General features: G+C 39.1%; 1 protein-coding gene across 8 annotated transcripts in view; it reads right to left on the bottom strand.

Annotated features, from left to right (window-relative positions):
* Window positions 1-287: 287 nt before the first annotated feature.
* The window catches only part of CIITA (class II major histocompatibility complex transactivator), a 41,664-nt gene continuing 14,507 nt past the window's right edge, over window positions 288-27,444 (bottom strand). For 4 of the 8 annotated variants that reach the window (XM_090151379.1, XM_090151380.1, XM_090151377.1 and 1 more), the window contains exons 5-23: window positions 21,692-21,832; window positions 19,252-19,380; window positions 18,714-18,773; window positions 17,267-17,350; window positions 16,581-16,640; window positions 15,381-15,527; window positions 14,001-14,141; window positions 13,807-13,863; window positions 12,654-12,719; window positions 10,506-12,219; window positions 10,221-10,394; window positions 10,032-10,103; window positions 8,598-8,678; window positions 7,340-7,432; window positions 6,312-6,395; window positions 5,484-5,567; window positions 4,810-4,893; window positions 4,026-4,118; window positions 288-2,512 (exon numbers count right to left, since the gene is read on the bottom strand). In XM_090151379.1, the coding sequence (XP_090007505.1) occupies window positions 4,046-4,118; window positions 4,810-4,893; window positions 5,484-5,567; window positions 6,312-6,395; window positions 7,340-7,432; window positions 8,598-8,678; window positions 10,032-10,103; window positions 10,221-10,394; window positions 10,506-12,219; window positions 12,654-12,719; window positions 13,807-13,863; window positions 14,001-14,141; window positions 15,381-15,527; window positions 16,581-16,640; window positions 17,267-17,350; window positions 18,714-18,773; window positions 19,252-19,380; window positions 21,692-21,832 (3,344 nt within the window). In that variant the 3' untranslated portion in view covers window positions 288-2,512; window positions 4,026-4,045. The other 4 variants (XM_031606964.2, XM_031606965.2, XM_031606963.2 and 1 more) reach the window with 4 other exon arrangements.

The following is a 27,444-nucleotide window of genomic DNA, read 5'->3' as shown; positions in this document are numbered from 1 at the left end:
TTCTGTTATCAGCAGGCAGCTTCAGACAGCACTTTTATACCTCCTACCTGTGGATGCACAGTTTACCAGTTGACTTCGCAAGATCCCACAGCCTGTTCAGAAAGCATTATTTCTCCATTTCCAGACCACCGTACTGCTAAATGCCAGCAGGACTGTGCTGTCTGCCTTGCACACTGCCTGCCATTACCATGGAATAGGAGAACCCTCAGCTTGTCACCACGTTCAGCAGTGGTTTCCCAGTTTTCCACAGAGAAAAATGGAAGTGATTTTCAATGAGTACTGCAAGCTACTGTAAAAAGGAATACTCACTTTTATTAATACTTTCCAAAAAGATGTATAAAGATGACCAAAACACTGCATCACAATTTACAATCTACATTATAAGCATACATCTCCCTCTAAGAGAACAGTAGAATACCCAACACTGTTTTAGCAGTACAGAGTGCTGTAACATTCAGCTGCCTCCCTAATAGTTAGCATATTCTTAGATTCAGTCACAGCCTGAATCTAAGGCTGGCTGCAGAATATATCCCTAAAGGGGCATTTGTCATCCTAAGTGTGGTCCAAGGAAGCCGAGAGGAGTGCTCACTGTAGCTCTGTGTGGCTGGAGTGCAGTAGGCTGATGGGAATGTCACACTGAATTTAGCTCAAGCTACTTCCCATTCAAGCAGCTTAAAGAGAGGAACATAAATGAGATTTTTCCACACCTCTGGCTAGAATTTGAAGACTGAAGGAAATATTGAAGGAAAATATAATTTTCTAGTTAAAATCGCATTCTCCATAGTGTTTTTTACCTTGCTTTCGTGTACTATTACTTCTATATGCTAGGTCTGGATCCTGACTTTTTTTGAACAGAAACAATAAATTAGAAGACCTTCCTTCCTTCTTTCTTTAAATTGTCAAGATTCTGCAGGTGCAGAAACGTAAGTGGAAACATAGAAATTGCTGGAAGGAACAAAGATTGAGGTTTTGAACTGTTTAAGTTGGGGATATTTTCAAACAAAGTAACAGAATATTTGGAAGGTGAGTTGAGAGATGCTCCTTTGCAAAGATCTTTGATCAGTGTTGTCAATGCTTCCTTGCAAAAGAGACTTAAAGGAGGCTGCTGAGCAAGTCAGCAAAATGAGGTACACAGCCCTCCCTTCCCAATCTGTAGCATACTGAATGCTAGCTTCTACCATCCAACTTGTCTCCAGCTTGCATCTAGACATGCAGGGAGCTAGTCCTGACAATTGCCTCCGTACAATTATTATTTTTTTCTGTGTTCAGAGGGCTGGAGTGCAAGAAAAGGAGACTACTGTTTTGCCATTGCTTTCAGCAGGACCAGGATTTGGCTCACATAACACTGAGGCCAGCAAAACAGATCCATGTTAATTCTTTGAAATATGTGATTTCCTGTCATTGCCTAATTCTTCTTAACTCTGTAGAAGCAGACCACATCAAGAATACAAAGTAGTGATTTCATTTTCAAGTATAAAATAGATTTAGTATCACACTTGCAGGTGACAATTCAATCTCAATTCAAATATATGAATGAGAAGAAAAATTGGTTTCAGAAGTCCAGTTTTTGTTTTCAGTTCCTCAGAATTTCGTCCACAAATACTTCAGCTGACACTTTACAACCCAGAATCTCTTTTTGTAATAGCTCGCATTGAGTGAAATCTTTCACAAAAAAATAGAAAAAAACTCACACTTGTAAAGTTTCCATTTGTGACAGAGTAAAAACCTTTAAGCAATGTCACTCTGAAGATTTTTGTGCACTAGGCTGGAGCTGTTTGTATATAATTGGATTTCTGTCACATCATCAGAAAAATCCATGATACTTTTTCAGTTTTAATTCATCTCTCTTCTCCCTCCAATCTTTTTGAAGGAATCTGTAACAAGACAGTTATTTAATAAAAAATATCTTTCTTAAGAGAGCATTGATAATGAGCATGAAGAAAAGAACCACTTCTAGATTCCCAAGGACAACATTACAATTTCAGACTGTTTTTCAGTCTGGTTGTTCTTATGCTTCTGACCCAAACACTTCCATTTAGTCCAGACTTACAGATGAAAACTCCAACTTTGGTAGTCCAAAATCAAAACAACCTTAATTGTGTTTATCAGTGGCACCACAAACAATTAGTTTTCATCTCTCATGATTTCAGATGTTGCAGGTGCAGCAGCTTGTAGCGTACGCTTCGATGAATCGATAGAATTTCCTACTGTCAATAAGCTGGTGACTCCTGTTCACTTTTAATAGTGAAAGTTATCCAATTGTTCTTCTGTGAAATGTGTTACTTAACTGTTTATCAATTCATTGGAGACGCAACTGAGTTTTTAAAAAGCACTTTAAATGACCTCTTAAAAATGTGAACTTCATCATTCACCCACTTCAAGCATCACCCAGAAGGTTCAGTGTGACTTTTTTCATGTTGCCACCATCACAAAAGTTGGCATTTAATTCCTGCTGTGTTAAGTGGTAAGATAGGAAAACACAGAAGAGACCTTCCCCTCTTCTTTATGTTACCTGTGAAACAATGGAAACAGGATATTAGATGAAAGCACATCAGCTTAATCACCATTAACATTGCCAAGACTGCAGATATGAGCTCTGAAGAAACATGACAGTGGTCAGCAAGTGCTGGATGTTTCCAAATGGGAGACAGGATCCAGACTTCCTAATGCTGCCAATCCTCAGTGCTAATGAAAATAAAAGATCCCTCACATGCTCAGATACTGCACTAATGTGGTAACCTGTGCCACAAAAATGCACTACAAACACAAGAGAACGGTTGTGGAGAGAGATGGAGGAGTTAGAGAAAACTTTGCCCTGATGAGGCTTCCCAGCAGTGTTGTGATCCTTAATGTCTTCTCTCCCAAGTAGGTATGATTTTTCAACATGACAAAGCATTGGTATTTTGTTGTGCTGTCAGCTATTAATCATCACTACAGCTTTTCTGTTCTGCTAGTCTGTGAAGCTGGCATGGCACCTGTGTCTTCCAAAACCTGTAGCCTGATGAGAGCTATAAAAATAGCTAAATCTGCATGTGGTGATTAGTGCACTGAGAGCAAGTGTCATACAAAACTTTGGTGATCCTGCATGGCTTCAGGGCGAAAGGCAACTGCGGGACTATTCAGAACAGCTGCTTAAGCAGCTGGCAACCACTCTGCAACGTGATGTTAGCCATTTGAAAGAAAACTGAAGAGTCTGTTGTCTGACTTGATTCTCACTTCTTGGTCCTTGCAGAGATCATTTCACTGATTCATTCTGCATTATTATTATTATTATTATTTTTTTTCCACAAGAGCAGGAGGAAGCACATAGTGGAAAACAAGGAGTAGAAATCCGAACTGCAATCATAACTTCCCATAACTGCCTGCTGCAGCTCCATCAGGCCAGTGATGTCAAGGCAGTCAAATCCTGGAAATCATCAGCAAGCTGTTCTTTGCTAAGGATGTAATTATTTCAAGGATCCTTGAGGCTGTGCAGGCAGAGTCAATGAAGTGAAAGTGGCAGCCAGTGGAGTGGGCAAACTGCACAAAATGTACTGACAAAGAGCAATGTAGGAATGAATGGTTTGTTCTGAGTACAGTACAGGCACAGGTTCATAGGAAGACAAAACAGCTGTGGTGGATATCGTATTAAGAAGTGAAGTGACTTACTACAATAAAAAACATCACAAAACCATCTCTAAAGAGTACAGAACTCATAAGAAGAACTCAGAACTATTTAGTTTTGTGCAACTGAACACAGGAGGTTTGCAGGCCTGTTGCCAGGCACTGAACTGGGCTGAATCAGGAGCCTCTGATGAAGTTCATTCTTACAGCTCTTGCAGTCTGCTAGCACTGGCATTAGGGAAAAGAGGGGATCAAGATGAACGGGCAAAAGGGGATCTGTTGCGATACTGATCTGTGCCAGCATGTCTTTATGTAGCCACATACACATAGATGCTGCTACTGTGCCTGCTGTCAGTGAGATCTGTGAGAAATCTGCCACAAAACCAAATCTGGCTGTCTCAAGGAGCCAGGATTTACATTACCTTTATAGGATCATCTGAACCTACACACTGATCCTAGAGTCCAGCTGCTGAAGGTGTTCAAGAACTCCATATGGAATTGTAGGATTCCACATCCTGTAAGAGCAAGTTAATTAAAAAAAAAAAAAAAAAAAAGATTTAAAATGTAATTCATTCCACAGTTTTTTGGGGGTTTTATTTCTGTCATATATATACATATATATACATATATATTGTTGTTAGAGGTAATGGAGTTTTGCTTTGGCTTGTCTTTCCCTCCCCTTTCCCACCCCCAAATCATTCTGTAGCATAATTTAAGCTGAGGAACAAAGGAAAATACATTTTCATTCCAAAGTAAGCAGTCCACTCCCCCATTCCACAGCTGACTCTGATTATAGGACACACCACAGTCCTGTCTCCCTAATTGTTCTTTAGTTTCCCATCAAACCCCCTTTGAACATGCACTGGCAGCTTCAGTCTATTTAACCTCTAATGATGGCTGTTCACTGTTTATCCTTCAAATACAAGTCCTGCAGCACAGGTATCAGGTGCACTGGAAGGGTAGGAGATAAACAGTGGAGTGCCAACTGTGCTTAAAGCAGAACAAGCTTGCTTGCCTGTGGCAATGGGGACTTAAAGCTGCTGAAACCAGCGATTCACTTTTAGCATTTGTGTGACTGTTTCTGTATTTCAGGGATTTCTTTTAGTGCCTCTTACAAATCTGACAAATACCTTAGATAGCATTAGCATGAGTTCTCACCAGATTTACAGACTGAAGACACAGCAAACAATTTAGCAGGAGACTTACACCAAATTTTTTATATGGGGACATTTTCTTAGGCTGTCAGTCAGCTGTTGGGCTCCAACACCAGTTATTTTGTTATACTGAATGCTGAGGGGGAAAAAAAAAAAAAGCAACAAACATCTTGTTAATTTGGGTCAGATCATGTAGCAGTACCATCAAACATTTCATTCAAAAATAAAAATACTACAGGAGTATCTGTGGATGAGGGGAAAAAAAGAAAATAAATCCATGATTCAAAAAACAAACCAAAATCATTTATTACCAAGTATCTAAAGAACTAGAAAGTTACATCTCTTGTGGTGGCCTCAAGTGGTTCCACAGCATCTGTGATGAACTACTTGTTAAGCCCTGACTATCTGTACTCCAATTATGTGCTTTTCCCCTTCACATGAGGCTGGGAGTGACACACAGCTGTTCTATAAGGATAAGCAGCAACAAGGGAAGTCTTCAGCATTTCCTAGAACCACATCAAGAATTTCCTTCTGCACTCCACATTTTCAGGCAAATTCCACAATTTTCTGTCTCAACAAATGTCAGCCTCTAAGGATAGCATAACCACACTAAAAAAGATTTTTCCCCTCAAATTCTGTCTCTTTTGCCTATAGCTTGAAGATCTGAATTTTCAGTATCCACACAAATCAGCTCTCCTGGGCCGTTTCAATAGATTCCATACTCACTCCAGCACTCTTAAAGAAGCCATTGCAGGAAGGACTTTTGCAAGGTTTTCCGCTCCAAAATCACAAATGCTGTTGTTGTATAAGCTGCAGACAACAAAACCGATATAGTCATAATTGAATAATGGTCAATGTCAACAGACTCTGTATTAGATCAAAGAATTCTAGGTATGACTGGTACGCCCAAGTTATCCTTATCTAATTGCAGTTAATCTTTAAAACATATCCACATTTTCTATATCAAGGCACATGGTCATATATATCCTCCAGCTTACACAGCTACAGCAAAAACAGATCTAGGATTTTTAATGAATAAGGAGAAATTCCTGACACATTGGAGGAAATTAAAAATCTGCAAGAAAATAAGGATCAAAGCTATGGCACACTGCATTCAGAAGATTTCCACATGAGCAAACCATTCCAGAATTGCAGACCAGTTTCCTACATTCCTGTGACACTTCATTCAGGCCTATGCCAGATATTTTATGGGATGGACCATTAGTCCCCTATCTGCAAACACACACTACCCTGCTGGCTTAACAAGCTCTGCATAAGTTTGCACTATACCATGATTATAGGTGTGTATTTGTATAAGGCATTATTGATTACCAGGTATTATGAATTGGCTTTACAAACCAGCACAGTTCTTGTTACATTCCTGAGATACACTTCTGTATATTTACACAGAGCCAAACATTTACCTTCTCCCTACATACTTTGTGCAAGAAAGAAATCAAAAGTCTGTCTATTGAAAATTCCTTCTCTTTACAGTAATTTCTGACAGATACAGGAATGTTGTATATAGCAACCCAACAGGACACAACCACCTACCTTAGTGTTGTTAATGAAGACAAGGAGGGAAGAGCTGTAGCTAGTTTCTCTGCACCCACATCTGTTATCTTATTCTGTGACAAGCTACAGTAAATGAAATTGCTTTGTTAGCTGCACACATTTATTCTAATTGATTACAATGTGTAACAAATTGATTTTGTCCTGAAAAACAAATGTGATGCTACAAAGCCTCAAGTCACCATTAAAACGAGAGCTTTGCTCAAAAACTGAAATAAGACTGAATTTCAAGAATCTTTTCTTACAAACAAGATTATCCTCTTGGTTAAATTTGGCAACTTGCTGAAAAATGAAGAGTAGTAACTTGTGTTTTCAATCAAAAAAAAAAAAAAAGAAAAAAAAAAGAAAACCCACACATTCACACTGGGAAACCTAATGGCTTCAGAAGACTGTGAAATTGGATGGTTTCAAGGGCAGAAAGTTGAAAAGGAGGGAAAGATAACAGCAAACTGCATTTTCCCACTGAAAAATTCAGTCCTCTGAAGCATCAGCAGAAGGGAATCTTGAATGTGTGAGGTGGTGATTGGAACTGGCAACTTGTTTCTCTCCCACTCCCTCATTGAAGTCAGAAGCAGCAAGGTAAACTCCCCTTGAATCTTAACTTCACTCTGCTTCCTTTATTTCCTCCTGTGGCCCTGAGAATATGTCTGCCTTGGCCTGGCCTTCATCTTTATTGATGACATTCCCTGCATTGCTTTAATTTTTGAGGTAGCTCTGGCAGAAACATTTCAATAATTCATATGCACCCTATCTTTTATTTTTTAATGCAATTTACACGTTGTGTTCGAAAGAAAAAGACAAATTATAAACCTTGGGAGGAAACAAGGAATTGCCATAGGATTAAACTATTTCTCTAATGAATATGCAGATTAAATATGTCCATACATTAATTGCTCTATTGTGCCCATAAGTTAGTCTTGCCTGTAACTGCTAACACACAGTCTCTAGGCCTCTTAAGGTTTAATCTACTTCTTTTAAAAAATTTCCAAATTGTTAACCTTGAAACTTACTTTAATGTTTCCAGTGATGTCAGTGTTGGAAAGACTTCAGACAGACTCTTTGCTCCTTCATCTCCTATGCCATTTTCACTCAGAGCATCAAGGCTGGATAAGGACAAAAAGAGAGAATTAGCTTTCCTTTTAATATGTATTTTTATGGTTTATTCACCTTAGAGACCGTTCTGTATGACTTGAGAACCTGCATCTCAGCACTGGCCTCAATCAGCAAGAACCATCACACAGCTTCTCTAATAAATTGCTTCCTGCTTTTCAAACCTACAGCCTAGTTGAATGGCTTGACCCGTTTCCTTTGATATGCAAATGGTAGCACTTAATGCCTTACTTCCACCGTATGCTGAGGATTATTAAAATGGTTTTGAAATAGCTCTGTTCCAGCTGTGTTGGAATGAGATTTCCTGTGCACATAGAAACACAAAACTGATAAAATACAGCAGAAGCCACGAATTTCTACCTAAACAGCAACTCTGCCAGGTAGGGAACATTAGAGGTTTTTCCTCATTTAGGTATCCAGGTGGAAGAATTTTAGATAATCATAATTTCAGGCATTGGATCACCTTCCAATCTGATAGACAACACTAGGATACATTGGGCTTGTTTCAATTTCAGACCCTTGTGTTTTCTTAAAATGTCATAAAAAGATACAGAGAAATGACTTATGGGCTGAACCACTGACTAACGGCACTCTCAAAACCCAGTAATCTTCCCCCAGTCAGGATACCAAAAATTGACTATAGTTGCTACCATTGTTTCTAATGTAAAGCAGCTTAAAATTCAGAGATAACTTATTTGTCGTAAAAGAGAATTAGTAGCAACTGGAATTCTTAAAACTTTATTTCTAAAGTTGCCCCTGGTAAAGAAAAGAACAAAGACAGCATGAAGATGCATGGGCAGAATTAAACCAGATACTAGCTGAGTATGTCTTTTTAATGTCTTTTACAGAGCCTGTAAGGAGAAATAAAAAACACATGGGCAAGCAGCAGGGCACTGTAAGTAACCTCATCAGCTTTTAATCACTGGGAAATACCTAGACAGGTGATAGTAGGGCTATTGAATGAGCCACTACTGAGTGCTCTAATATTGCTGAAGGGCCTCAGTTCACATTTTGTTGTTATATTCACTGAATGCTTTTGTTGTTCAGTTTGTTCATCAAAATGAGTAGTCCTGTTGAAAATAAAGGGTTTCTTGGATAAACAACCTCCCTTCTCATCATGGGCTGCTAAGGTGTAGGTTAATCTTTAGCTTTACTCACTCTAAATGCTGCAGTGATGGAAATGCTGCAAGAATTTCCACGAGTTTTAGGAATCCCTGAAGGCCATGTGCTGGACCCAGACTGGAGGAAAATAAACAGATGTAGACATGCAGCAGTTGATTCATGGTCAGAAAAGAAACAGCAGAAAGTATAAATTTGTTAAGTAAGCTCTTTCTCTACAGCCCCAGATGCCAGACAGTTCACCTTCCTCAGAAGCAACCATTCCCTACAGTCTGCAGGGAGTATTTCTGCTCCAAAGCCTCCAGATGCAGACCAACAAAGTCAAAGTCAGACAGAGCAGAGTTGTTCGTACAGAGGAGGTTTGATTAGAAGCAGTATCTGCATTTGCCATTTTTTATATTCTTTGAAGGCTCTCAATTGGTTTAGATTCGTCTATTTCTATTCTTTTTCTGTTTCTGCAGAAACATTTTAATTATTGTAATCTTGATAACAGAGAAGTAAAAAACATTCTCAATTTTTTTTCCAGTTATTGGCAATTCAAACTAACTTAAGATCAACATTCTACTGCAGCTTAAGGCATAAACAGAACTATAGTATTCCAGCTCTAGGCATCTGCTCATCAAATTTGTCCCTCAGATGCTAATCTCATTTGGAATTCCTTTTGCATCAGAACAAGATCAGCCTAATTAAAAGGCATGGAGTTTTAACCAGAGATTTAAAATTAAATGAAAGTAGGAAAGGTTCTTCCTTTCTCTACTTCCTTCTGAGTAGAGAAAGAAGCATAAAATCAGAAGTGAGGCCAAGCGTTATAGTTCTGAACTAGGTCAGATATGCAGAACAAGAAATAGATGAAGACCTGGTGAGAGTTCTCTACTGCATTGGTGAAAGTTCTTCCCAAATTCCTTAACACAGGATACTTCTAAGTAGTAGAAGGGAGAAATGTCTACATTTGTAAGCTGTTTTACAGTCTGAAAAACATAAGGGTTAATAAACCTCATTTTTCAAGACAACGTTTCCAAGTGAATCTTCCCCCTTCCAGGAAAACTGTACTATGTACTTAATTTGGAAGGCATTCTCTGACCTTTTCCTCTCACAGCTTAAGCTTAGATGGGCAGAAGATTCAGATAGAGCAGCTGAATATTTCTGGCGAAAAATTATTTCATGGGCATTTAGATCACAATTTTGCATTTTGCATACTGACGTGACATCTGCATCTGATTATAAAGAGCTAAATTTTGGTAAAATCAAACAAAATTGATAGAACCACATTGATATGAATCACTGCAGTATCCAGAAATAACATTTATTTTTGGTAGGTGGATGTGAATTACAGAATGTAGTTAATATGAGCAAAATGTAAATAAATGGGTTTTACTTAATGCTTTACCATAAACTGAATACACACTGTAGACAATCTCTATGACAGTCCTAGATGTAATCAGATATCAGTCAGCAGAGAAGCATTGCACTTACGCAAATTCTAGTTTTCTCAGGTTTTTTACGGCAGGAATTTCATAGCTGCTGCAACCAGAGGCATCTTGCACACTAAATAAATCACATTAGAATAAGAGCATGAGAAACGTTTTTTAAAAGCACATTTAAAGCACCAAAATAGTGCTTTAAAAAGAATTTTAGAGGGATCTTGATCATGAACAAGCTTACCAATTGATTATTATCTCCTGCATTTCTACAAGGTCAGAAAGGTCACTGATGTCTTTCATTGTTTTTGCCTTAAAGGGATCAAGAACAAATTTTTCTGTAGACACTCTCAGCAGTTCATAGTCTTTTGTCTGTTCTAAATATTTCCATAGCTTGATTGTATCACTGAGGGAGGCCCTGTGAAGTGATAAAACATGTGAAATCAACAGATGTAACTGCTGTTTCATGAAAGGGTCATCTACACACAGCTTTATGAATGACACTTGCTATTTACACAGAATGACCAACCTGAATGATGTCACATTCTTCAGGCCAACCAAGTCTTTCAGCCCATGCGTGTCAATACTGCTGTTCTGCAAATCCAAGGAAAATTCTTTTCTTGACCTTTTTAAAGTAGAGGACAGTACATGGACATCAGGTGGTGTAAGAACAACGCCCAGAAAGGACAGATCTGGTTTGAGCCTTAAGGCCACGTGCTGCAGGAGATAATTGTTTTGTGTTTCATAAATACAGTGCAAAAGCTCAAGTAACCTCTCTGGACAGAGGTTGTTTATTTGCAATCTTTTAATATATTTCAGGAGCATTTTCTGCTTCTTGGTTGATTTTTTTACACCCTTGTTTGAAGAGCAGAAGTAGGTGTCATCCTGGAGGAATAACAATCCAGCCAAAAATCGAGGCACTAAATGTAACCAGTTATAAGGTTTCTTCTTTTTGGATGGAAAAGACAGATACTTTATTAGACTTTTGTCCTTGATGCCTTCTGCTAATATAAGGTGAAGTGCACCCAAGAAATTCTGAATGACAAAATCGGAGAACATGGTCCCATATTCCTCTTCTCCTGTACCTGAATGTTTGGGGAATGCAAATGGCAGGAAAAATCCATTTTTCAGAGCAAACTCTTTAACTTTCTTAGAAGGAAGAAGGTCACTTTTCATGGCACTTTGGTGCTTTTCTCCAAGATACCAGGCTATACAGGCTAGCGTAGCAAGATTCTCTTGGTTTTGTGCAAGTGTAACATCTGTAACATCTGTTTGCGTAGGCATTATTTTTTGCTGAACAAATTTCAGGAAGAGTGTAGTAAGAGTTGAAGGAAGGCCTTGGTCTCCCATTTCAAGTACTGCCTCGCAGAGAAAACAAACAAATCTACACATAACAGGGCTGTAACAATAACTGTAGAGGTACTCACGCTCTTTGATTAAATTCAGTGCATTATTGCACGAGGGTAATCCTTCAAAGTATTTGGTTACGTACAGTTCTCTCTGCCGAGGGGAGAATCCTACTATTTCAATAGTCTTATCCACTTTGGACACATACTGGCACACCTTTTCTTTTGTTCTTGCTGTAAGTAATAAAGTACAGCCATTGAGTATCTTCTTTTGGATGAGTCCCGAGAGCAGCTCCTTCATGCGGCACAAGTCTTTGTTAGGCTGGCTGGCTGAACAATGAGGAAAATTCTCATGGCCGTGCAACCCTTCCAAACCATCAAAAACCAGAAGGACTTTGGTAGAATTTTGAAGTATATACTCGAAGATCTCTTTGCTTCCCTCCTGAGGTTTTACAAAAAAATCAAGAAGCAGATCCTTCAAGCTGTACCACTTCTCAGGCAAGCTTATTTGTTTGCAGTCAAACCAAAAGACAAATTCAAACTGAGGAAACTCTCCGTTGGACCAGTCCTGGCAGATCTTCTGAGCAAGAATGCTTTTGCCCATTCCTGCCTTTCCCAGCACCACAATCACTTTAGTCTCTAACTCTTTACCACCTGGGATTTGAAATATTTGGCTTCTTTCAAGGATTGCCTTTTCCTTCCCTTGCTGACTGTAAGTTACCGAATCCTTTTCCACTGATTTTACACTGTTCTTCCCAGGCTTGGTTTCAATTTGGCTTTGCCTAAGTGTACCATCAATATACATGTGATCAAGGGACATTTCACGCTCCACAGACACAGATTTGCATACGTCTCGGAAGTAATCCATAAGTGATGTACAGAAAGCTTCCACTGACCCTAGAGAAAAAACACATATGCAAACTGAAGAAATCAGTCCAAAAATGACAACGCTGCTTCAGGGTGCTTTAAGCACATGACTGTAATATGCTCAAAATACATCAGTTCCCATAAAGCATGTAGGCTTGAATTTATCTAGTTCCAGTTACTTCAGTTAAGACTGCAGTAATGACAAACACCTTTACACTAAGAGCTCAATCATTCTGAAGATATCTATGAATGTGACAAAACAGCTAAGGACATTGATTTCCCGGGTAGCTTATATAGCTAGATGTCCAAAAATGTACAAGTCTAAGATCTTAAAAGCAGAACTTTAGCTCAAGACAGTTGGAACAACTTAACAAATTGTTGAGAATGACAATTCCTAAAACAAGGCTCTATTCTGCAAAGAAGGGAAAACAGCAAATTGTGGAAGTTTCAACATATAAACTCACTTGGTCTTCTTGAAGTTTCTTCAGAAAAAAGTACTGGAACTTGGACTTCTTTGAACATTTCTAAGCCTGAAATGTGACAATATACTTGAGAAAGATATCCAAATGGTTGCTGATTCAGCTTTACTAATTTTAACAGGAAAACAAATCCAAATGTTCAAGTTCATTGCAACATAAAACATGTACTGTCAGGAAAATATTATCATTGATTTTACACAAGAAAAGGGAGATAAAAGCTCACAGTATTACATGTGAGCTGATGTGAACCAAGGCAGCACGACACTCAAAAAGATGACAGCTGTTCCAACAGTGTGAAGTCATATCATAACAAGGTGGCATCCAATGTTTTTTTTTCAAATGGCAGTGTGCAAAAATTCACATTCACACATAGGAATGGTTTATCTCATCAAAAGTAAAAGCAGTATACAACACTTACATGTATTTCCCCAAAACTAGGAGTGTTTGCCTATTAATTCCCAGTTCAAAATTGTGCGTCTGTGGGCTGGGTTAGCCACCAGAGGGCAACAAAACACCTGCACTAACCTGCGAGCAGCTGTAACTGCCAGATTACGTAGAGACGGGAAGGGGAGGAACTGCTGAAAACAAATCTCCCTGCACTCTGAGAGTTGGAAGAAAAGTGCAGAGGAAAGTCTGCTATCCCAGCTGGGACTGTTTACAGCTTGAAAAAGACTCTGATATTTATAAGCACTTCTGTATACTACGCATCTGTATTGTTTCATTAAACAAGACTATGGTTTTATGGCTCCTATAGAAGCTGACTGCAGCATATGGTTTCCAGCACAGAGCATTTAAAATGCTCAGGCAAAAAGACAGTAATGGGACAGCCTCCTGCTCTGATAGTGCTCAAACGCAGGGGGGTTTTGTAAAGGTTTTAACTAGATAAGATTTTCCTTTGTAGCAAACTGATTTTTTTTATAATTGACCCAGTAGCTGTACAAGCCCTTACCTGCCTCATTCTTTGGACTATAGTAAGCAGCAAGTCATCAGTATAAAGCATGAAATGCCACTATTTTTTCTTTTCTTGAATGAGGTCAACTTTAGTTAAACCAGCAGAGGTGAACTGGCTTTGAATAGAAGGGAGTGTTCCCTCCCTGATCCAAAGTAATGTACATATTCAAATTGATGATATACTTACCATTTAAATTAACTTGAAAACTTGGGGATACCATTAATTCAGTGGAGGAAGTCAGTGCTGGCAAGAAACAAATGAGAGTTTTCAGTGTATTGCAGCTATTAGTGACTGAAATGAGGGAGTCTTGTACTTGGTAACAGCATTGACTTTCCAGTACTTTCTGACTATTTATGTGGATAAAAGATTATAGTTCTTACCTGGATATTTTGTAGCATTAGATGGGCCATTTCCAAGAAAATAATTAATTTTCTGCTGAGCAGGATCCACAAAGTCTATATTCTCTCTGTTGTCTCTCATGCCAAGTGGCAGACTTTCTGGAATCAAAGGTACTGAAGATCCTGAAACAGCATAATCATTACTCTCCTGTTTTCAGAGTCTTCCTATCTCAGAAAGTTTCTAAAAACAAAAACTAAATAGCCTTCTTAGAGATAATTATCTTTTCTCATACTTTCTAGGCAAATACTTCCAGCAGAGACCTTATGATACAAAACTGCATGACTTTATGGTTTTTTTTTAAAGTTCATGGGATCACATGAAGGACACAGAACCCATCAGAATAAACGCTTAAAAGGTGTGATTATTGGAAAACACAGGGGATTACCCAGTGTTTAGTGACCCTTGTGTCTTGACATTCAAAAGACAAAGTCTATTACTATTAAGGCAACATACTCAGGGCAGAGACCATAGATGTACAGACCACAGATCAAGAAGAGAGAAAATGTATCGATACTACATATCTGAACAGATGCTTACCCTCCTGTGCACAGAACTGCATAAAACAGCTGTACAAGCAGCTAGTGAGCATTCTCCCTCTGACCTTAGACGGGGAATTTTTTGTTGATGGGGTGTTTGTAAGTCAGTCATACACAGCCCCGAGTTTCTGTGGTGTGACAGAATTTCTTCCACTACTTTGTGCTGTTTCACCTAGCTTCACAGAGACACTCCCAGACTTCCAACTTACACAAAGCTTTTGGATTCATTTCCACCAGAGGTTTAACAGCAAGAGGTATTAGATTGTGAGTCTCTGTCATTAGCACTTGCCAGTGGAGCCTGCACACCTTCTGTTATATACAACATGGTCAAATCAAAGTAACTACTGAGCCCATCACTTGAATAAGTATTCACTTTTTGTGAAAAAATTCCACACTAGATTTTGGTCTGCTATTGCAAAGACACAAATAGCATGTATTACTTCAAATACAGTTATCTAGCAGCCCTTTACAAACACCTGGATGAGAAAGAAATTAAAAGAAAAGTTTATTCTAGAAAATTTAGTTATTTCCTATTCTTTTAAGACCAGTGGTTAATTGTTTATATTAAATAACTCTGATTTCTTGTTTATTAACCTGCACTTCACCAATTAAACCGAAGATTCATTCTATTCATTTAGGGGGAAAGTACTTTCAATTTATCTTGAACATTTTCATTCTGTTAGTGAGTGTCTCAATTTTAAGTCTTGGACTGAAGTGGCTGTTAAATTGTTTTCCCCACTACTGTTCATGGTCAGTGGCCAAACTTACAAGATGCAATAAAACATCCAGCGTAAGAATGCACAGCTACAGCTGTATGGTACATACCAGGAATTACAAAATTTCCCAGTGCATTGATAGTGGGAACAGGAAAGGACATGTGCTGGTGAGTTAGTGGGGTGCAGTCAGATGAATGGCTGTTGAGAGACATTGTAACGAAACATCCATTCCCTGTTGATGCTGCAGGGGCATCCACTTAAAAATAAGAAGAAAAATGAGACAAAAACAAAAGGAGAAAGTTACTTCATTGTTAGAAGCTGAGAGGCCATAGAAGAGGTATCAATAGATATCATAAAAACACGATTCTTATTAGTTGAATTGTGAAAAAAAAAAAAAAGAAGAAAATTAATAACTTTCTAAAGTTTACTCTGCAAAATCTAAAGAGTAAATGAAATTCTTCATCTTTCCTGGCCTGTCTTCTTTCTAGAAACCTTCAGATGTGTTTAGATGCAAACATTCCTACACATCAGTGACTGATAGATAAGCCTCAACAAGATATTAAATTGGCTTCAAGGGCACAGTCTGTCCCTTAATACTGCATGAGATGAGAGAGGTCTAGGTACAATCAACCTCATTTACTTACGCCTGTGGCACACATTTATCCTACAGCCAGGTAAGAACATGAGCACTGCTTTGTCCTTGGAAACAAGTTATAGCCTGCTTGCTGGATGCTGATACTACCTTGTAGATGGTCTGACAACCTAGAAATGTTGCTTTTTTTTTTTTTTTTTTACTTTGGTGTAAAGGACTGTAGAGTATGGGCTGGGCCAAGCAGCAGTCTCTTCACTGTTATTTTTACTAGGATGTTTCACTGGATTTTTGTAAAGTGTCACACTTAGCCACAGTTTGGCATTTCCTGGTATTGATCATCTTTTTTTCAGAGTCACATAACACATCATATATAAAAGGTGTACATGAAGAAGGTTACAAAGTTTGTCACTGTTCCAGTTCTCCACTGGCCTTCTTTATGCCCTCAAGTGAGTTTAGAAAAGTTCAACTGTGCCTCTCTAGACACAAAGTCATTTTTCTATCATGAATTGGACAGCTGCATAGTAAGAAGCATGTGATTCTACAGCAGTTTCTACTCTACTGGAAGCACTGAAGTATGAAAATGCACCACTATGCTAAGCATCAAATCTATGACAGCAGATCTTCTTTGCAAGGCAGTTACATCTAACACAGGATGGCAGTATGGAACATGAGGCAATGTACGGTCAATAATCTTTTTGTATTCAGCCAGTATCTTACCAATTTTCTTGTATTTAGGTTCTGAAGCATCAGAGAAATTCTCTGCAGAGCCTAAAAAGGCTGAAAGAAAGAAAGGTGACAGTAAATGACAGAAAGAGAATTCAGTTTGTTGATTTTGTGTTTCCATTGTAGAAACTTATTTTACACTTTAAAGTAAAAGAGGATGATAACAATTTCAATTCAGCTACTTCAGAACTGCACGAGTCAGATACATTAAACATGAATGTGAATAGTCTCATATTAGTTTACTGTGACCCTGAAATTTGAACTCGGCTATAGATTATTTTTTTTTCCATAAATAATGTAGCTTTGCTGTTTTTCTTGCTGTTAAAAAGTGAATAGTTGAACTAATGCTTGCTAAGCTGTAGCAACTTTGTTGCTAACTGCAAACAAAGTTAACACTCTCACATGGATAACAACAACAAAAAAAAGTTAGGGGGGAAGGAATATAACATGCTTAATGTCACATTACAGGAAAACAAATTCTGCAAATTGTGAAGAACGTGCTGGGGGGAGTTTTCACTTAATGTCCATACAGGATAGGAAAAGTCAGGGGAAGCACATCTGCTTGTGTCACTGAAGAACTACATGAAATGCACTGAGGCTGCATATAAAACCAAAGAACTCTAATCCAAATTTTGAATCCAAACTCTAGAGCCTTTCAGACTCTTGCTGTTTTTACTTACTTCTTTTGTGACATTTCTGCTTCTTTACATCAGTGAATTTCTCAGTATTTTCAAGAGACATTTCATCCAAAATAAGGTTTCCTGCTAAAAAAATGAAATATTGCAAATCTCAACCTTTGTTCTCCTAGAAATGTTACAGGAGGAGATAAAAGTGAGAGAATGACATGAGAAGACAGCAATGATGAAACATGCTCCAAATAAAAGATGAAAAACAAAAATCATTCTGCAGAACATACCCAAATCTATAGGATTTAGAAAGCTCACAGAACTCCGACCATAGATTCTGTCACCCTGTGTTAGTTTTCAGAATGAAGACACTGATGTACTGTGACAAATTCAGTGGCTACTAAACCACTGCTAATTATGAACAAAGAATTAAACATCATAGCTGGATCACAGCTATATTAGAGAGTTTGTGTGATCTCTGTACCAGAAAAGGAACTTAGTCATTATATATATGAGAAAGATTAATTCTTTTAGAGGAAGAGTAAAGGGTTCTAAACTGTTTATATATTTTTTTGTGTTATAAAACAGTGAAGCTATCTGTACCATCCTTCTACAGGAAAATACATAAATATTAAAATTGGATCTCACTTCCTGTAAGATCTGCACCAATTTTGCCATTAGGTTCAACCTCTTTACTCTGAATTCTAAAAACACCAGGGAGAGGTAAAAAACATTTTAAAAGTCACACGGGCCTCTTGTAGCCAGAATTATTTGTCCTGGATATGGTATGACCTTTAGCAAGCAATTCCAAATTACTTTCCCCAAGCATAAAAGAGGATGTGCAGATATTCTGTGAACCTTTCTGAATCTACATATTTCTCAGCAGCCACACATTAATACAGATTCTCTAAAATGGTAAACTGCTGCATTTGTGCCACAATCAAAACACTGGTTTTGAACAAGATGTCAAGCAAATATCTCCAGTCAAGTACTGATATGAAGAAATCATTTACTACATATATTTTATACCATTCCTGTGTTGATCTGGGAGAAGTAAAATCTGACATGATTTCTCAGACAACTTAGTGCATCCTCCACAGAAATAAGGGTGCATGAACTGAATTTATACACATAATAAGTCCTATTCAGGTTTAATGAATATATGCACATTGTCTAATGTCAAATGCTGATAAGTCTGATGCTTCTTGTAGGCATACACTGCACTAGACAGTCAAGCAACGCCTACAATATTGCTATGGTGAAGTGATCAGCTGTTTGGCCACAGATACAACTGCTATCACAGAGAAAATCCTGCAAAAAATCAAAATATCCTCAGAATTTGTCATGACACAGTTCCTGGGTGAAAGAAAGCTGAAGGTGGAAGAAGATAACTGATGACAGAAACCTTACTAGTCTTCTAACTGTGGGCATGAAGTACAGTGCAAGGTGTTATCCAGAACTCTATCATGAAGAAAATTAAACTTGTCCACATAAATCTTACCAAAAGCATCTTCCACCTGCTTCTCATGCTGATCCTTGAGCACATATTCTGCTAATTCAGCTACAAAGAAGAAAAGAGACAGGAAAACAGTAATGCTACAGTAAGTTTCACAGTAAAAATTGTTTACTACTGTTCACAGAATTCTGCAATATAACTGAAAAAACAGAGTTAAATTAAGATTTTCTTGTAAATTGTTGCTCAGGAAACAAAGCATATGAGAAAGGAGAAGTGGAGACAGGAAGTATTAAGCAGAAGGAGCCATTAATAGAGAGATTTTCCCCTAAAAACCACAGGCTGCTGTTCATCTGTTTCCCTACAATGCATGGTTTTAGGTACCAAGGTTAGATTTATTGTGCATGAGGAGCCTTGAATACCTGCCATACCATGGTTAGACTTACTGTGCACAAGGATCCTTGAATATGTGCCACTGCTTCAGAGTGAAAATAGAATTTGTAAGAAAGAGCTATATCAAATAGGTACAAAAGAATGATTGCATTAAGATACCAAGAGCTGGAAAAAAAAAAAAACGCTTTCATACCTATTCTAGCATAAGCATCTCTGGCACTGGAAGAGAGATACAATTCATCCTCATTTTCATCATTTTCCACTGTACACAGGAAATCCATATTACTGAATTGTTCATAGTTGCAGGTATCAATTTCAGGATCTAGAATGAAAAAGGAGTTAGCATTGGTTTAACAAATACCATAGCTAAGGAAAAATAATAGAAAGCAGGACGTGAAGAAAAAGGAGATGTATCATTTCAGTGTAAGGCTTTTGCTTTTTGGTGCATGTTGGCTAACTAGGAACAGAACTGAATTCTCAGCAACTTACAGTTAACCCAGAAATTCATATTTTTTTGTTAAACTCTGAGAATTCACCGCTCCTAGTATATAAAACAGTTCCAGAACCCATTTCATGGTACTACAGCCTAGAGAGATGGCATGGAATCATCACAAGATCATAGAACTGCTCAGGTTGGAAAAGACATTCAAGATCATCTAGTCCAATGACAACCTAACCATACTACCCTAACTCTAACAACCCACTGCTAAATCATGTCCCTGAGAACCAGATCCAGATGGTTTTTAAACATATTCAGAGATGGTGACTCAACCACCTCCCTGGGGAGCTTGTTCCAGTGCTTAACAACCCTTTCTGTAAAGAAGTTCTTCATGATATCCAACCTCAACCTCCCTGGCGCAACTTCATAGAATCACAGAATGATTTGGGTTGAAAGGGGCCTCAAGGATTACCAAGCTCCAGCCCCTCTGCTGCAGGCAGGGCCGCCAACCTCCATATCTAATACGAGACCAGGATGCCTAGGACCCCATCCAACCTGGCCTTGAACACCTCCAGGGACTTGAATCCATTTCCCATTGTCCTGTCATCTGTCACATGTGAGAAGAGACTAACCTCAAATAGTCCATATTATTAAACCTTTTTACGCTTCAGGATGTGATAACACCATCCAAATTCCCTCTTGGGAATGTTGCAGAGTCCATGCTAACCTCTGATCTGCAGCAGTAAATTGCCTAGGAAAATGCCAGTCAGACAAGACCAAAAGCATGTCAGAGACTGTGTTAACAACTTAACAATGAAGATGTCCTACTTCCAATAAATGGGGCCATATCGTGACACTGTTTAACTTATCCATGTCTTCTCAGACACTGGGAAGGCTCAGAAGAATTCAAAGCAGCAAAACATCTCTGCTGTTGTGAAAGTCAAATCCTTTAGCCCTAATTCATCCTACTTTCAGTTCTGTGCAAGTGAGGTCATGGCAGTGCAAAAAAACCTCCTGCAACAAGATGCAGAAAGCAACAAGGATTTGAAATGGTATCACTCCAATATGGTAACTTATGTTTATCTGGCACAGAGCTCTAGGACTTAAACATATGTTCTCCTTTCATTGCCATCCTCAACATGTAGTTTGTGTTGAGTTTGTGCAAAGCAGGGTGCTCTGCAATGTCCACACTAATTCAGGAGCAGAATTTGAGAGCGAGGGCCAACCTTCTAATCTGCTTAGCTGTAGAAACTTGTATGAAAGGAAACATCCCCTCGGCACCCTAGTCTTTCTGCTTTCTCCTCCATCACAGAATAATAAATTATTAGTCTGTGCTCTGAAAAGATGTAGAACAGCACCTGCTGATGCAAGTCTGTTGTGTTGGTGCCTTAGGAAATGATAGTTTGCTTGCAGTTGTCTAGCTTCATAGACTCACAGAATGGTTTGAATTGGAGGAGACCTATAAAGATCATGACTTAATTTTTAGGTAGTCCTGTGCAGTGCTGAGTTGGATGTGATCCGTGTGGGGCCTTTCCAATTTGAGATGTTCTATGATCATACAGTTCCAACCTCCCTGCCATGGAGCCTTCTCTTTTTCAGGCTAAACAACTGCAGCTCTCTCAGCCTGCCTCCATAGGAGAGGTACTCTAGCCTTCTGAGCATCTTTGTGCCTTCCTCTGGACCTGCTTCAACTGCTCTACATCCTTCTTGTGTAGGGGGCCCCAGAGCTGAAGCACCACTGCCAAAGGGGTCTCACGGGGTGGAGCATAGGGGAAGAATCATCTTCCACAGCATTCTGGCCACACTTCTTTTGATGTAGCCTGGAATAGGACTGACTTTCTGGGCTGCAAGTGCACATTGCCAGCTCACATTGAGTTTTTAATCAACTAGTTCTCCCAAGTTCTTCAGCTCAGAGAGGCTCTCCATCCATTCACTTTCCAGTTGACACTGACGTTTGGGATTGCTCTGGACCAGGTTCAGCACCTTGCACTTGTCTTTAAATACGTGGTAGTTTCTGGAAGCAGTCATTGTTTTATATACTCATACAGACAAAATTATCACATTGCAAAACAATGCACCTGGAGAATTTAGTCCAGCCACCACAATGAACTGTCATTGGATGGCCACTTAGACTTGAAGAGATGGTAGTGACTTAAATCTAAATTATTCAAGTGCTTTTTAGTGCTTTACTCACCTGCAAAGAATTCACCTTCATTTCCAGATAACTTAGGATCTGAGAATGTAAATAGATGCACTGGATCAATATCACAAAGCAGCAAATCAAGGTAGCCATTTTCAGACACAGATGCTGAATCCATGATTTGTCTCTTGTTGTCTGAAATCAGATCACAAAACAGTTAGCTATGACAGAGACAACTTCTGTCAACCAGAAGTAAAAGTCTAGCACTGTGACTTTCTGTTGATCATAAGCCATTGAAATCTGACAGGACTGAAACTGGTCTCACTGGTCTCATGTGTGAGTCTCATTGCAATTTGCATCTAGGTCTGTAATTTTAAGTCATTGTTATAACTTCACTTGAGACTTATCATGCAGGTAAGTCTCAAATGAAGTTATTGCAATGAGATTCACCCATTTTTTTCACACCAACCAAGTGAGATACTGCAGTCTGACCATACAGCCCAAAACAACCTGGCAAATACTAAATAAACTGCAGGTTCTGTAACTTCATCAGAATATAAGTGGTGCAAGCACAGATCCAGCAGTTATTGAGGAAACAAGGAGACTGCAGTGAAGAGGATGGAAGAAGAACCCCATCCTGTACTGCTATGACAATGTCTATTGAGGGTCAGCAGCTTCTAGCTGGGATGCTACATCCCAGCTTGTGAGACCTGCAGACAGCACTAGAAGACATCCCCTCAGTACAGGAAAGAACAGTAAAAGATCACATAGCTATTTTATAGAGCTCTTCCCCAAACTTTATGGTTCACTGTGTATGATCACATTGGGAATTCATTTCTGGTAACAGGGCACTTGCTGGCACTGTAAAATTTATCACAGTAATTTAAAAAATAGACTTAATAATATCTGCCTGCACTAGACAACAAAGCATTTATACTATAGATACATTAAGAACTTGTGTGAGTACCTGCTCATGAGCTAATAAGAATTGCTAAGCATTTTAGAGTGCCATTCAAAGTCCAGACAACTCTCTGTACTCATGTGCTCCCTGCTGCACTCCCACATTTCTGTACGGACTGGGAACTGCTTTGATTCTACATTTCTTTAGATAAGTTTATCTGTCCTCCACCTCATTTTAAATCCCTTCTCTATGCTTCCAGTTAGTGCAGCAAGCACTGGCATAAGCTCAAACATTTCACAGATAGTGGAATAACTGTACATGTTGGTTATTCATCATCTTTATCAAATTATTTCCAAAACAAATATTGGCTTCTCAGTGCTTACAGATCTCTGATATGAATGCTATCTGTGTTGATGATCCAAGCAGCAAATTTTCCAGTCTGCATCCTGTTAAAATTGCTGGTCACAGACTGCAACCATGGAAAGTTTCAAAGTGGCATTGATAATCGTATTTTGAGATGAAGGCAGCAAGCAGAACCAATCACACTACCACAAGCTACTTTCTTATGAACTAATCCTCATTTCCCTCCCAGCCCTGGGTGGAATTGTCCCTTTGTGCAGCTTGGAAATGGACCTCTCTGCATTCTTCTGCAGAAGACACCCAAATCTAGAGCCAAATCTTAGGAGAGCAGGTGGACGTAGCAACACCCCATGTGTAGGAGTAACCTACACTCAGGTACTTCTCCTTTTTCATACTGTGTGACCTCATTACATTACCAACATTACGAAAAGTTGTGGTTATTGCCTGCCCTACTATAAATGGAAAGCAGAAGTTGACAGATATTCATGAGAACCAAGAAGTAGGTTATAAACATATCACATTAATTTCTCAAGTTGTTGCTGCACGCTCTTTGTTGTATTAATGTAAAATCTAAACACAGTTGGGCCTTGCAGAATATTGTTTTTCCATACTGTGAACAATGCTGTTGAAACATTAACCCCAAAATAATATTGGATCAAAAGCAGAGACAGAGAAGTGATGAGCAGAAGCGCTGCTATTCCATGGCCATGGGCAATGTGCTTTGGGTGGCCCTGCCTGAGCAGCAGCATTGGAGCAGCTGAGCTCCAGAAATCTTTCCAGCCTCAGCCATCCCATGGTCCTGTGCAGTTCTAAAGGGAATGCAAGACAGACAGGTGCATCACTCCTTCCAAGTTGAGCAATTATTAAACTGCTTGATTACAGCAGATGAAGAAAAGGGCAAATCCTATGGAAAGGGAATAAGTAGGCCTTCTTAGTCTTTGTGGAAATACAATCCTAAGAGCTTTTGTTATTTTAAAGATCTCTTCCAATCGCATTTCCCTGTGGTTAAATACAGACATAATGCAAAAAGTTACAAGGTCAAGGTGTCAGGAAAGGAGCTGAGAAAGGAGTCTTGCCAGTGCCAAGTCCAGCTAGAGAGCTGAAAATTAAGAATTAAGAGGAGCTACAGCTCAGGAGTAGAGGAGTAAGAGAAATATAGCCTTCAACCTTGGGAAGAATGAAGACTTTCAAAAATGAAAAACTTGCACACTCCTTTGCTTCAGTTTACCCTCTTTTTTTCTTAATTGCATTGGGCTGATATAAATCTACACAAATCTGCCTTTCTATTATCAACACTGGATTTCAGATACTGTAGTTTCTTTTGCTGAACCCCCCCCCCCAAAAAAAAATATCTTAATAGCAGCTGTGCTGTGGCATTAAAGTGATGGTGGGACTGAGGAAAGTGCTCTGTCCAAAGCTTCAGGGAAAAAGAAATGAGCTTTGGAAAGAGGAAGGTTGCTACATGAAGGGTGTGCCAGAGGGGAGCAGGATTACATCTCTGGATAGTGAATGTTTGGCTGTGTGTTTTAACTGAAGCACAGAAAATGAAACCCAACATTACTAAGTGTGTTTACAACAGCAATTGCTTTCCCAGGACTTTCCCTTTTTTTTCACACAGCATCCCACTGAATCCAGCAGCCCTCTGCCTAAGACTATAGTTGAATGATTTCTATACTGCTCAGTTACTTTCTTGGTTGTTTCACACATGACTTTACCTTAGTTTACTGATAATACAGTCCCCCAGCATCCTGCACAGCGCTGCCAAAATGGGCATTTGGCATCACAGGACTAAAAAGTTTCACCCAAATCTGTGTGTAAGGGCTTTGAATGCTGTTACCGGCTCTCTGGGGAAGATGACAGTGGACCAAAGTCCCATGGGACATCAGCACTGACATTTGCTTTTGGCCTCTGCACAAAGCAAAAGTTCTAGGTGAGGAAGACAGGTTGCACTTCCCAATGTATTTCCAGGCCTTTCAGAGGGTGCTATCCTTTGCTGTTTGGGTGCTTGTTAAGACTGATTTTTTTCTTTAAATATTGAAATAACACCTCCATTCCCAAGCAGCCTGTTAACTCCAGCTCCATCCCTATATTCCCTGTGCTCCCTTTGCATCAACTCTATGATGACTCAGTGCATACCTCTGCTGCAGCAAGGTTTCTACTCAGGATGCATCCATGTTAGTGCTGTTTTCTACATATACAGCATAGCAATTTGATTCACTTGCAAGACTCTGGGTGATTTTTGTTCAGCACTCTTTTACAGTGCAAGCAAAACAATAAGAATTACAAATGCTGGTAAAGTAGTAAAAGAAATAGTGAGCATCACTGTATCAGGACAAAGAATTGAGCTTATGAAGCAGAAGGTGTTCCCTTAAATCACATACAAGTCTTAAGAGTTAGATGGCATGTTTTAGTTTTCTATAGATAAAGGGAATAAGTTGTGACATCATTTGACACCAGGCAATGAAGTCTTTTACCAGCTAAAGCCAAGTGGTAGTTAAGAGAAAGGAGAAGATTTACACAAAGGCAATAATGTGAAGTTTTCTTCCAACATGAGAAAGATGCTTCTGAGGAGATCTGTCAGGGGGTTTTCTTTCCCAAACTCTTTTGACTGACAGGAAATAAAGCAATTTCCCACAAGTACAGAGGATAAGAAAATTTAAAAATAACAAAAAAAAAAAAAAAAAAAAAAAAAAGTCATCTCAGGAACAGAAGAACCCTGCCCTACAAGTTAATTTTCATATCAGTTTAGGAAACCGAGAATCATAGTGCACAGTTTATATTTAGCATTGGAAGAGTGGGACCTATTTCAAATCTATGAGAAGCTTATGTCCAAAAGCCTGTTTATCTTTTCCTGCTGTATTATGTGATTTACCAAAAGATGATACTTCTACCTATGGAAGGCATCTTACCTATGCATTAGTCTCAAATGAAAGAACTGAGATGATGCTGGAAAAAAATCTGCTGCATGTCCTACCTTACTCTCCTTTGTCTCCTTCAGATGAAGTTAGAGAAGTTTGAAAAAGTACAGATGTCAGCCAGAAGGATTTTCTGCCTTTCTATGAACTTCACTGTATAGTGACAAACAACAAATTAGAAAAACAAACCCCCAAACCTCACCAGCCTTGCCTGGTAGATAGCTAAGTGTGGGCAGGCTGCTGACATGCTGTCCTGCAGGTGTCAGAGTTGAGAAAATCTCTGAGAGCAGAATTTACCTCCTGAACCCAGCAGTGCCTCTGCTGTCACAGCTGTGCCCATCTCTCCCATCTCAGCAGGGAGCTGATATGAAGTAGCAGGGCAGACCCCTTGCCTATTTTTTAGCAGACAAACTACCTTTATATTCAAAAACCTTCTCTATCACAGAAGCCCTCCTAAACCAGAACGTTTTCTTGCCAGAACAGTCAGAAGAACAGAAACAAGCTAGTTTATTCCAATACTCCGCAGTTTCACTTTCCGTACAAACAGTATTTGTACCAAGAAGAAGCATGTTCCCCTCAAAACCTGAAACTACTCGTTTTCAAGCAATTAACATGGCTAAAATTTCTCCAAAATATCACCCCTTCTAATTCAGACTTCATCATAAGAATACTTCAAGCAATACAAGTCCATATACTGACACACAAGTCAGTCACAGTTCTTCACGGCAAGTAAGATAAAATGAATTTACCATGACAAAAGCATAGCAGTTGAGAATTGATGAAAAACTGACCTTAGGAAAGCAGGTGGTTGCTGTTCCTTCAATCTGGATTCAGCACCAGAACAGCAGGAGAGCTGCTCTCACTGCTCAGGGTTCATAGAAATAAGGAGGAAATGAGCCAGGCAAGTCACAGATGAAACGTTAGAGGCTTAGGGGAATTCCAAGGAGGAAAACTAAGAGGAAGCTTCCCTCCAGCAGCCCTGTACAACAAACGCTGTTACCTGTCACTTGCCACGTCTAAGAAGAGCCTGCACTTGCTGCTTTGTAGGAACAGAACAATTTATCCACTTGGAAATCGAAACTAATTGAGAGTTGGCGTAACAAGGTTTGATGTTCCCCAGAATTCTCCATGTTTTTCCTGGTTCGAATCTGTCCCAAAGTCAAACAGTTTAACAGTCCCTTGGAAAGAATAAAGCAGGCAGCATGCAAGCACTCTTCTTATCTTGGGGCTCCATTTGCTCAAACAGAAGTGAAAGTATCCTTCACATGGTTACAAACTGCCAAAACAAAGCTAATTTGGTACCTTCTGCAAGTGGCTTTTGCCCTTGGTCCAAACTGACAAGTATGCTCTACGCAACATAGAACTTGTCTGGCTCACACATGACATTCAGAGTTTGCTGGTACCAACATTTGGCAGACAGTGTTTATTCATCTAATGAATCTCAGACTGAGTCACACCTTAGTGGTGCCTGTCTGTCATAAGACAAAGATGAAAACTAACTTGCCTAATGAGTGTTCCTACTGCAATGCCTATCGTTGCTTCCATGTGAAATGCAACCCTGTTTACCTATTTTTCAAATTTTTTATTATGTAAAGACCTATACAAGTTAGAAATTGCTTAAAAAAGAACCT

The sequence above is a fragment of the Phasianus colchicus genome, chromosome 16, assembly GCF_987193195.1.
Source record: "Phasianus colchicus chromosome 16, bPhaCol1.hap1.1, whole genome shotgun sequence".
Lineage (NCBI taxonomy): Eukaryota > Metazoa > Chordata > Aves > Galliformes > Phasianidae > Phasianus > Phasianus colchicus.
The sequence above is the reverse complement of the archived record's forward strand: the minus strand, read 5'-3'. Positions and strand labels throughout refer to the sequence as shown.